At 24.3% G+C, this 12,968-nt stretch overlaps 1 protein-coding gene across 1 annotated transcript; it reads right to left on the minus strand.

Moving 5' to 3' along the window:
* Nucleotides 1–10,328: 10,328 nt before the first annotated feature.
* Nucleotides 10,329–11,273, minus strand: LOC128960180 (uncharacterized oxidoreductase TM_0325-like). Its single transcript, XM_054306251.1, has 3 exons — nt 10,809–11,273; nt 10,622–10,728; nt 10,329–10,548 (listed from the first exon to the last, which is right to left on the minus strand). Exons 1-3 carry the CDS (start codon nt 11,271–11,273, stop codon nt 10,329–10,331), a joined length of 792 nt encoding a protein of 263 aa, XP_054162226.1.
* Between the last annotated feature and the right edge of the window lie 1,695 nt (nt 11,274–12,968).

Here is a 12,968-nt window from a genome sequence, read left to right on the forward strand (position 1 = left end):
ACAATCAACCGATTTCTTCGAAACCCAGAAGAATATGGGCTGAAGATACGGTCTGGACGGCCTTCACTACTCTCGGAACGGAGCCGTCGCCACATTTTTCGGGCCGCCACCGGACCAAGCCATCTCTCCAGCCCTGCCATCACCTCCACCCTTAAGCTAAACTGCAGCCCAAGAACAGTTCGCCGGGTGCTGCATCAGGAGCCCAAGGCTGGATGGGTGAAGCTGGTCAGCAAACCCCCGCTAACCAACCTCCATAAGGCAGCTCGGCTGAGGTTTGCGCTGGAGAGGGTAACGTGGGCCGCTCAGTGGCGTCAGGTTGTTTTTTCGGACGAGAAAAAGTTTAACCTTGACGGCCCTGACGGAATACACCGTTACTGGCATGACCTCCGTACCGAACCTGCTGTCCTCTCCAGGAGAGCTTTGGGTGGCGGGTCAGTTATGGTTTGGGCCGGATTTGGATGGCTTGGGAAGACTCCAATCGCTTTCCTTCCGCGCCGCTCCAATTCCGATGTCTATCAAGACATATTGGCCTCTAACCTACTGCCTCACGCTCCACTCATCACCGAAGGAGAGTGGATTTTTCAGCAGGACCGTGCTCCCATCCACACCTCGTACAGCACGGTCAGCTGGTTTGAAGCCAATGAGGTGGTCGTGATGGACTGGGCGAGTCGTAGCCCGGACCTCAACCCCATCGAGAACCTTTGGGGTTGGTTGGTCCGCATGGTCTACGCAAATGGCCGACAGTTCGCGACCGTACCTCAGCTGAAGGAAGCTATCCTTCAGGCCTGGGATCGGGTCCCGATAGTACTCCTCCAGAGCCTAATCGAGTCAATGCCCCGAAGGATGGCGGAGACTATCCTCGCCCGTGGAGGGTCTACTCATTATTGACCGGAAATTGTCAATTAATTTCGGGACTCTATAAAAATGTCTTAATTTTATTTAATTATTTATTTTTTTGTATTTTTTTTAATTTAATGATTAATAAATATTTTTTTAAAATTAAATTTGTTTTATTTATTTATTTAATAATTTAAAAAATTAATTAAAAATTTTAATTGTAAATTAAAACCGAAAATATCGGTCATTTTTACCGGGCGCTATAATTTTGGCCATAACTGTATATATAATGTGCACAAAACATCCACATAAACATAACGCATATATTATTGTTTTAGTATTTATACAATTATTTAAACTATTCATTATTATTTAATATAATTTTCCAATACTTGTATAAGTCTTAATATAACTAATATAATAATATTTTCTAAATTATTAAAGTTTATAATACTTAAAATTATATTTAACAAATTATAATACAATTTATTTATTACTTTTTATTTTACATTAAAAACTTAAATATACTGTCATTTGTACTATATTAAACAAATTATTTAATCAATATAATAACCTAAATAGTAAAAAATTTTATCAAATAGTGTATTTTAATAAAATATTATTATATTACAAATAATATAATTATTTGATTTATTTAATATATAATTATTCTAATATTTCGACATTAGGATTGTTAAATAAATTAAATATAAATTAAATGATTGATATATATATACAATAACTGTTTACAAAAACATAAATTGTTCACAAAAAACTATTAAGCAATTTATTATTATAGATAAAATTTTAATAATAGAAAATTTGAAAAACATATATTTATTGTTAAATATTTATTTGTTGTAAAGAATTCTTAAATCTATATTTTATGTCATAACATAAAAAACAAAATAATAATCTTTGCTATTTTTTGCTAAATAATTGTCAAATATATAACCTGTATTTATACATGTAAATAACATAAAAATACATAATAATTTATTTAAGTTATTTTTCTAAAAATATAAATTTCTATTAAAATTAATTTGTATCAAAATTTAATATTTATTATTTATGAAATTCTAATATACTGTAAAGTAATATTTATATAATTTTTATATTATACAAAATTTAATTATATATTACACGAGTTTATATTTATAATGTATAAATTTATAATAAAATATAAATAGCATTATAAAAGTTTTAAATACAAAATTAGTCTTGTAATTTTATAGTACAAAAAATAAGTTATTTATCATTGTGATCACCATTCAACTCAAATTATTTCAATCAATTATTCAGAAAAAAATCAATAATATTTTATAATAAATAGTTTAATTGAAAAAATCTGCAATAATTTTAATTAAATAACATAATTATTTTTGTAAGAGTATTTTTTTGAATAATTTGATATTTTATTAATATATTGATAGATGAAAGGTATCAATGGTAAAAAATCATATTAATTTACTGTATAATATGCAAAATATCTTATTTGATATATATTTTATTTTTTAAAAAGTTAATTTAGTAATTTAGCAAAATTATTCATATTTATATCCAGAAATTAATTATTTGTTATATTATATTTTGGTTATATTTCTATTTAGTAAAAATATATTAGTTATTGTAGTTACCCAATAATGTCGCCGCATTTTATAATTGCAGCTAATAATGTATATTTTAGTGTAAAATTTTATTATTATTAATGTAATAACTTTTTATAATATTTACAATATCTTTATTTTAGATATCTTTATATACTCATTTACAATTCAATATCGTAACCAAAAAATATCAAATTATTGATGGACTTGATTTTAAAATAATTAATATATTGAAACAATTTTTAAATTTTACGTATGATATTCTCAATTGTAATAATCAATTTGGTACTAAATTGACTAATAATAATTGGACCGGGATAATTGGCGCAATTTATAATAAGGTTATAATATAGCAAAACAAAATATTTGAATAGTTAAACTAACTATTTTTACATTAATTTTTATTTATTTTATTTTAAGCAAGCTGATATTGGTATTACAAGTGTAACACTTAATAACGATCGAGCACAGGTAGTTGACTATATCTACCCGTTTTTAATTGACACATTAACATTTACTAAACCACTACAACAATCGATAGAATCAATGAATATTTTTACTTTATTTGATACAACAATATGGATGTTATTAATTGTATCAATATTGACAATAGTAGTTTGGATTAAATATGCCATATATTTATTTAATATTAAAATACAAACATCAATATTATGGTGTATTATAATAATAAGTTTACAACAATCATGTGTCGGTCGCATTCAATTAATTTCTACAAAACTTTTATTAAGCATTTGGATGTTAGCCTGTTTAGTGTTGGACTCGGCTTATTAAGGTCTACTATACTCACACATACATAAGCCCAATGTCATAAAACTGGACACTCTAGATGAACTAATACATGCAGCATTGTACAATAATCATCGTATTGTTGTTTATAGTGGTTCTCATCAGCACTTATATCTGGATCAGGTCTAGTGTTTAATATCATAATTTATGTAATTTATATATATAGTAAAACTATAGTTTTTAATTATACATTGATTTTTTATAATAATTTCATAATCATTACATAGAAGCATGATATAGATAATCTAAATAAACTAGCTAAATTAATAAAAGCAGTTAAATGGGAAAACTTTTCTGAATTTAAAGATGAAAATGTATCGTTCATTGGTTTTAGACGTGATTTGTTATATATTTTAAAGACACGAAACATCACAAACCAATTATTACCCAAAAATAGAGATCAATCGTCGATATCATTAGCTTTGGACACAATTGTTTTGCGCAAAAATTTTCAGTACAAAGAATTATTTAATACAATGTAACCTTATATTTGATATTTTATTGAATATTTTATGTATAATATTAAGCAATTTTTATTTTTATAAAAATTAATTATTATAGATTATCAAAATTAAATTGTTACGGTTTTATTGGATTTTGGATGCATAATAGCAGTCCACACATATATGATGAAGATATTAGTATCAATGAGACATTGCATTTAAATAATTTTATTTTTATATTTGTTTTATGTTTATATCTTATAGTCCTATCATTTATTACATATATTATTGAACAAATTTCTTGTTGTATAAAATTATTTTAATCCAAAATAATATAACTGTACAGTAATATTAATTAAATTATGATTAAATATTTTTGTTGAAATGTTATTTATTATTTTATATTATTTTTAGAATAAGTACATTTACTTTTAATGTATAATATTTTTAATAATGAATATTATTTGGATATTTTAATTTATATGATTTAATAGTAATATTATTAACATTATTGACATTATTATGTGTGTAATTAGTTTTATAAAACTTTTGAGTGACTTTCCAAACATATTTACACAAATCAATTGTCATAATAATTGATAGACCAAACCATAGACTAATAAGACTGGCTGTAAAACATATATACTCTTCAAATAACATTTTCAATTTTTGTTTGAATACAATTGTCGGCATAATTGGTTGAATTAAATATATATAAGTATTATTATCATTATATCCATGAAATAATTTTGTACGTCTAACCTTGATCACTTCATATTGACAATCTGTATAATTACTACATCTATTACTACATAATATTTTCATTTTAAATATTTTATCAAGTTGTTTATATGGATCATCATTATCAAATGTTAAATTACCATGTTCATCGACTAGTAAGTCATACATTGTAAATGTAAAATTATAGTTTTCCACATATTTTTCAACCATACAACTAGTCATACAATCTTCATGCGATAGATAACCAAATTGTGTATAATCTCTACACTTAACATTACCACTGCCCTCATAGTTGAAAATTTTCATAATTTCATAATTGATCATGATAGTTTTATCATTTTGTTGTTGTTTACCAAACATTACTTCAAACGGACGAAGAGTATTTTGAAATATTTTTTCGCGTCTATTATATATTGACATAAATATGTACTCAAACGGCAACGATATGTTCAAATAGGCCAGTCCTCCAAAACTTGATAGCGTTGTCTGATCGTTGACACGATAGACATCATTGCTTTGATTATCAAATTGTGTAAACAATGCAAAACAATAATGAGTCAAATCAATTGATATGCGTATGGGTGACACACGCGCGCAGTTATCTTCATTATACGATTTATTCATAATTACTGTTTGCACGTGCGAACATTTTACATATTTATAAATTTCATCGCTTGAATATAACAATTTAGCTTGCTCATTTAATTGAAGTAAATTGATTTCTATATTTATCAGTTCATTAAGAAATTTAGAATTTTTGTATTTAATTATAAATTGATTCAAATATTCAGGTTTCATAAAATTGATTTTTGGTCCGCATATTTTAATTGCCGGCAAATAAATAGGATATTCCTTATAAAATGTTATATCAGTTGACGTTTCATATTTGAAATAAATTTTACTAATTCTTGTTATTTGTATTAAACATCCGCACAAACATATACTACTAAATATTGTTTTAATAGTAATATAGTTTTTAATCTTATCAAACATTGTTTTATACTAAAATACAAAAAACTTTTTATTTTAAACTTTACTTATATCAATACAAGTGAAAAAAATAATATATTATAAAATAATAATATAAGTAAATTAAAATATAGACTAATATAATGTTATTACATATAATTAAATTAATTAATTTAAGTTATTTCTAAATATTATTGATTTATAAGTTCATTAAGATATAATAGTAATTTAAAAATCTATTATTAGTATCAACTTTAATATATTTTATTTAGTATCATTATTTGAACACATGTTGTTATAAAATTTCACAATTATTTGTTATATAATTAATCGCTTAATAAAAAAATATTATATATATTATGTACTGTTACAGCATTTATCTGTAAACAACATCATTAAATTTGAACCAATTGTACTTATAGTAACTTATTAAATATTTTTACATCATTTATAAAAAAAATTGTTCATTATTATTTTTTATATTATTATTTTTCAATATTTTTATTAATATTTTTAAAAATATTATTTCTAACATAATGTAATGATATAATATTATAATATTAAATTAAAATTAAACTGAAATATTTAATTTAAACATAATTGTAATATTTTCTAAGATAACATTTCATTATATTTTTCAATTTATAATAGTAAACAATCCAATCATCAAATCACTTAAAATCAAAAATTAAAATTTTGTACTAATATATACAGTATATATTTAAATATTAATTTTAAAAATAAAATCATTACAGTTATGCAATTTTATTAATTTTAATGATTATAAGAAAATTTTACTTTAAATAATGTATTATTATTATTATTATAAACAATAAATTGATTTTTAGTAAAATAATTGTAAATTTAGTTTTAAAAAATTCCAAACAAATTTGCAGACATTAATTGCTCTGAAGAGTAACGAACCAAACCATAGATTAACAATACTGACTATAAAACAAATATAATCTTTGAATAAAATCTTCAATTTTTGTTTCTAAAGTTATTTAAATTAAAAGAATAAGTAATAAAATAAATTATATAATTTTTTCATTGCAATACTATTAATATTTAATAATATTTAAAAATAATAATTAATTAACATACAGTATATTATATCATATATGATTAACGACTTTAATATTATATAATTTATTTTTGTTAAAATGATTTTCATTTTTAACAAACAAAACATTAACTGATTTTTGAGAAATATTATTTTGAATATAAAATTTTTGTAAAATTTTAACCAAAACAGCAAACATATCAATAATCATAATTAGTGATACACCAAACCATAAGCTGACAATACTGGCCACATAACATAGATACTCAGGTAATAAAATCTTTTGTTTTTGTCGAAATACAATATCAGGTGTAATTGGCTCAACCAATGTTATGTAAGTATTATTATCATTATAAAAGTTATAGATTGGAGTTTTGATTACCTTGATCAATTTGTAGCTACAATCTGGTTGATAGCCACATACAATATATCCATACATTGCATATGTATAGATCGTAATCTATCATGCTCCAATTTGATACTAACATTGTCAAACTTGTAAACGGCCTGTTCATTAAGCGGCTGTACATACAAATCAGTGGTAACATTGTATTGTTTAATATAATTGTCCAGTTCACATTTAATAATACAATCATCTTTTGATAAATAATTCAATTGTGTATAATTTGTACACAATTTGTTTGCACCCAAACCCTGATAACGTTCAATATGTATGCTCTCGTATGTCAACGAAACTGAATTAATTCTATCGATAACTGTCCAGTGTTTGCGATTATGTAGAAATGCCTGTTCATTGCGCTGCTGGACTAGGATTGCCAACCAATATAATGGTATCGTTATTTTGATGACAACAATTTGACCTAAATATGATGCTGTTGCCTCATTATCAATACGATAGCTATCGGCAGGTTCACCGGCTAATTGTTGAAATAATGTTACGCACAGGGCAAATTTATTCAAATACAAACGTATAGGTGCTATTTTATTACAATCATTATCATCATCGTGAGCACTAATGGACTTATTTGTACGTATAGTTTTCAATTGATTGCATGTTATTGATTTGGATATTTGTTTAACCGAATACATACAATTACCTTGGTCAACAATTGACAATTTGTTTAACTCATTCAATAGTTTTCTATGATAGTATTTATCCCATTTAGTTATATTATATTTTAAATTATATTTTTGTATAAAATCAGATTTAATAAAATTTAGTTTCGGACCACACAGTGATAGTGACGGCAAATATACGGGAAATTCTTTATGAAAGTCAACATCAGTTGTCGTCTCGTAATTGAAATAAATTAGACTTATTTGAGTTATTTGATACAAACAACCGCATAAACAACATAAATAAATTAAGATTTTAATATATTTATTCATATTTCAAAATTAAATTATGATTTTAGTTTTAAATAACTGAAATATAGTTAGCAATAAATAAGTTAGTGCTTAAATAAAATATCGTAAGTTTTTTTATTAAAGTTATTTTAAGTAAAAAATTAATTTTATTTAATTATTAATATTTAACAAATAGCAAAATAAATAAAATAGAAAATGTCAAATAATTAAATTATTATTACTAAATATTAAATATAATCATTGATTTTTACAACAACAAAAAACTTAAAAGCACAAAATTAAGTAAATATAATAATATCTAGATTATTATTTAAGTCACAATTATATAAATATTTACATTGTTTAAGATAAATCATTTTTTTAATATTATTACTTTTATAATTAAAATTACTAACATAATGCAAATTTATTGCAAAACATTTTATTTATTTAAGTGCATACAAGTTATAATCAAAGTCTATTCAGTTATGTTATAAAATAAAATCAAATGAACAAAATTACAGATATTATAGATAAAATAAAATTTCTAAATAATTAAATTTCTAGTTTAAACAATAGTCATTAAAATAATTATTTAATAAACCAAATAATTACTCTGATAAAAATTAATGTAGATGTACAAGTAGATATAAAGGTGAACTTGGTGAATTCAGAAAATACTTTAACATTACAACATACTGTAGTAAACATTCAATTTTAGTTATTTTCTAATGTTAAAGTATTTTCTGAATTCAATTAATTCATAGATTTTTTCATACATCTACATTGATTTTTATCAGTGTGATTCTAACATAATTAACGATGATAATCTAATTTTAGTCGAATAGTATTATTATTATTATTAAAATTATTATGAATATGTATATTTTGTTTGACACAAAATAATTGAATACAACGATTATACATTTTTTGCGATACATTTACAATAATGGCAAACAAATCGATAACCATAACAAGTGATACACCAAACCATAGACTAACAATACTTGCCGTAAAACACATATACTCTTGAAATAAAACTTTTTGTTTTTGTGTAAAAATAATTGTCGGTATAATTGAATCGATTAAAGATATATAGGTATTATTATCTGAATATATATTATATATGGGTTTCTGTGTTAGCTTAATAATTTGAGTATTACAATCAGGTAGATGACCACATTTATCTAGACATTGAGCATGTACAATTTTTAATCTATTTAGTTCATTGGTTTCATTTGTTTCGTGTTTGTATTGATTTTGATGATCCAATTGTTGCAGATATGAATTGACGCATACATTATATCTTTCAATATACAATCTGGACTTACATTTAACCAGACAATCCTCATGAGACAAATAATTATCATAATCATAATCATTGCATTTAATATCAAACCAATTGCCTCTATATCTTTGGATTTGTATTTTCTCAAACGATAGGACAGTCGACTCTTTTGGAGTCAAAACAATGTACGATCTTTTTAACGGTACAAACGATACCTCATTGCGTTTGTTGTTTAGTAAAACAGCTAACCAGGCATAAGATATTGATATATTGAGCTGCAATATGTCTCCCAAATTAAACATTTGATCATGATCATCTACCAAATAATTATTGTTTGGTTCATTGTTTAATTGCAAAAATAACATGGCACAATATACATAGTTATTGACATATAGCTGTATTGGTGCCACTTTATTGCAATCATCATGGTCCATTGTTTTAGTGATTAATTTAGTTTTCAAATTTAAGCATTTAATATATTTGCTTAATTCAACATTTGAATATAACATATCTGTTTGTTCACCAATTGTTAGATTATTTATTGAATTTAGTATTAGTGAATAATAATTGCTTGAATTACGTTCAATATTGTATTGTTTTAAAAGTTTTTCAATAATTTCTTGTTTTATAAAATCCTGTTTCGGACCACACATTGTTACTGACGGTAAATATACTGAAATATCCTTATAAAATGTGACATCAGTTGTTGTTTCATAATTGAAGTAAATTAGACTTATTTGTATTATTTGAAATATACAACCCGTTAAACATAAAAAATAAACAAAAATTTTAAAATTAAATTTCATTTTTAATAATATTCTTAGTCTTATTTATGTTATTAATATACTTTTTGTATACTAATCATTGTTTTGATTTAAACTTGTTTTATTTAGTTATTTAGTTTTATTAAATTTTAAGAATATAATATAAATAAATTACAATTTGTTTTATTAAAATATATAATAAAAAATAAATCAATACTAAAAGTAAATGCTTTTTTCATTACATTAAAATACATTTAAAAATGTTACAACTCAAATATTGATTGTATTTTATGTAAATTATATTAAAAGTGTTATTATTGATATAATAAAACAAACTTTAATCAATATCTAAATGTGATATAAACAACAACAAAAAAGTTAGTGAATTAATTGATTTTTAATCAATAATTTAAAAATTAAAATTTTTATATATTATATTGTAATTAGTACAATATAAACATTTTACTAATAATTTTAAATATATATAAATATATTCAGATATTAATGGGCAGAAAATATAGCGCCGCCATCGGAGACAAAGTTAATTCCCGTAACAAATGACGATTCATTCGATGCCAGGAATAGTATAGCATTTGCGATATCAATGGGTTCGCCTACTCTTCCCAATGGATAATTGGGTCCAATTTGTTGATAGATTTCATCGGCCTTTTCACGCGATATTCCCCGGGCGACCATAAAGTTTGTACGAACGGGACCGGGACTGTAGGTTAGGAACATTACTATTAGTTATATTTTATATATACTATAAATTGTTACACAAAAAAATGCTTTACTTGACTACATTGACTCGTATGCCTTTGGGTCCCAAATCGACTGCAAGACATTTTGTAAATAAATCGATGGCTGATTTGGACATACAATACAAAAATGATTCTCTAAACTATTTTATTAAATAATAAAAATATTTTAATTAAAAAAATTACAAAAATAATATATGTAATAATATTTAAGTGAACTAACCGGTCGAAGTCCAGTAACACTTGATATGTTAACAATATTTCCTTTAGTATTTTCCAAATGTTTAACACATAAGTGACATAAATAGACGACTGACCGTACATTTGTGTCCATTATTTTTTCGTACTTTTCTAGAATGTCCGGATCATCGATCGGTCCTCGAGTTCCGATACCGGCGTTGTTGACCAAAATATCTAACTTTCCATATTTACCAATAGTTTTGTCAACAAGTCGTTCACAGTCTTCTACTTGACTAACATCTGCCACCACTACCAGTGGTTTTAATCCATTAGGTGATACTTTTTCGCATACTTTTTCCACTTCAGACAACTTATCGAGATTTCTACCGGTGATGACTACATAAGCACCGCTACGGAAAAATTCAACAGCAGTTACCGCTCCTATACCATCACTGGAACCGGTGATCAATACAACTTTACCGTTAAAATTTCTGACATTTGAAGACATTATAAATAAATAAATTAAACTAAACTGTATTTAATTTTTAGTAAGTTATTAATACTGTATAATACAAAAAAATAATATGCCTTTCAATAATTGTTGTCTATGAGCTTTTATAGTTAGTTTTTAAAAATGCACTTTAAAAACATTAAATATTAATGTTACTAAAATTACAATTGTATTAACTAATAGTCAGTATTACATGTATGTTAATTGTAAGCCACAATTTGTAACTACTTTTAACCAAATGTACCTAAAATAATGTACAGTATATTATAATATTTATAATTACATGCAATTGTAATAATTATAAATATAATAATGTTTAAGTACTGTAGTCTTGTACTTTCAAGGTCAGTTTATGTTATTTAGTTACAACATGTAACTTACAAATAACAATAATAGTGTATAATATACTACTGTACAGTATATAATATACTGTACTAATATTGTTTACTATAAATCAATACTGTAATAATAAATTAATGTAAATAAAATATGTACTATTCAGTATTATAATAGTTGTAAATTAAAAATCTATAATATTATATTTGCAAAAAATTATAATAATTTATCTAACTCTTTAAATTGTAAATATTTAATTTTAATAATTAAATGAGATTTTTCTTACTGATTTGATTTTTTAAAAAATTAGTAAAAACAACAAAATGAATTTGACCTTGCTTACTATTATATAACACTTGGTTTTTAAAACTTCTTAATCATACATTTAATTGTTATTTAAAATGTAAAATATTTTCTAAAAAATATCAAACTTTACAAAAAAGTTTAATTTGAAATTAATAAAAAAATGTTTACAGTATTTGAAAATTATTAATTTCATATTGATTTAACTATCCTATTAAATATATAGATAAAAATTATATCATATAATTATGTTAGATTTTATAAAAATTTATAAAATCAAATTTGATAACTAGTATTATATAGTGTGCAAACAATTTTTTTCAAATAATAATTGGCTTTTAAAATTTAATGATTTTATTTATTTTTTTTTACTTTAGATCAATATTATAATAATAATAAAACAAAATTAAGATTTAAATCTATTTAAAATCTGTGAGTAAATTTGAGTCCATATTATATTTAAGTCCGCCGTCGACTACCAAACTGTGTCCAGTTATGAATCGGGCGTCCGATGAGCTCAGGAACACAACAGCGGCCGCAATGTCTGTTGGATCGCCATTTCTTCCCAAAGGAGTCAGTTTTGCTGTCTTTTTATACAAAACCTCATGTATTGGATCAGGTCTTTCAGGGTGTGAGTTAATAACACCGGGACTACAGATATGCCAATAAATTAATGATTTTAATTTAAACTAAACAATTATAATTTATTATTTAGTGTTCAAATACCTGACTGAGTTGACTCGTATGCCTTTACCTCCCAATTCAAATGATAGCACCTTGGTAGTGTCTTCCAATGCATTTTTCGATATAACATACCCTAAAGTACCTTTTGACTAATAAAATACATATTTTAAACTGAATTTAAATTTATAACTTTAAAATAAATATAATATTAATTACTTACCGGTCTCTCAGCAATAGTCGATGTAATCATAATAATATTGCCTTTGGTTTTCTCGAGATAAGGAATGGCCAGTTGTGTGAGCTTTAAGTTTGCATTAATGTCTAAATTTTCATATACTTTAAGATTATCAATAAATTTGCTTTCAGTTA

Source organism: Oppia nitens, unplaced genomic scaffold (genome assembly GCF_028296485.1).
Source record: "Oppia nitens isolate AA-2021 unplaced genomic scaffold, nextdenovo-longstitch-racon4-pilon3 scaffold4_pilon_pilon_pilon, whole genome shotgun sequence".
Classification (NCBI taxonomy): Eukaryota; Metazoa; Arthropoda; class Arachnida; order Sarcoptiformes; family Oppiidae; genus Oppia; species Oppia nitens.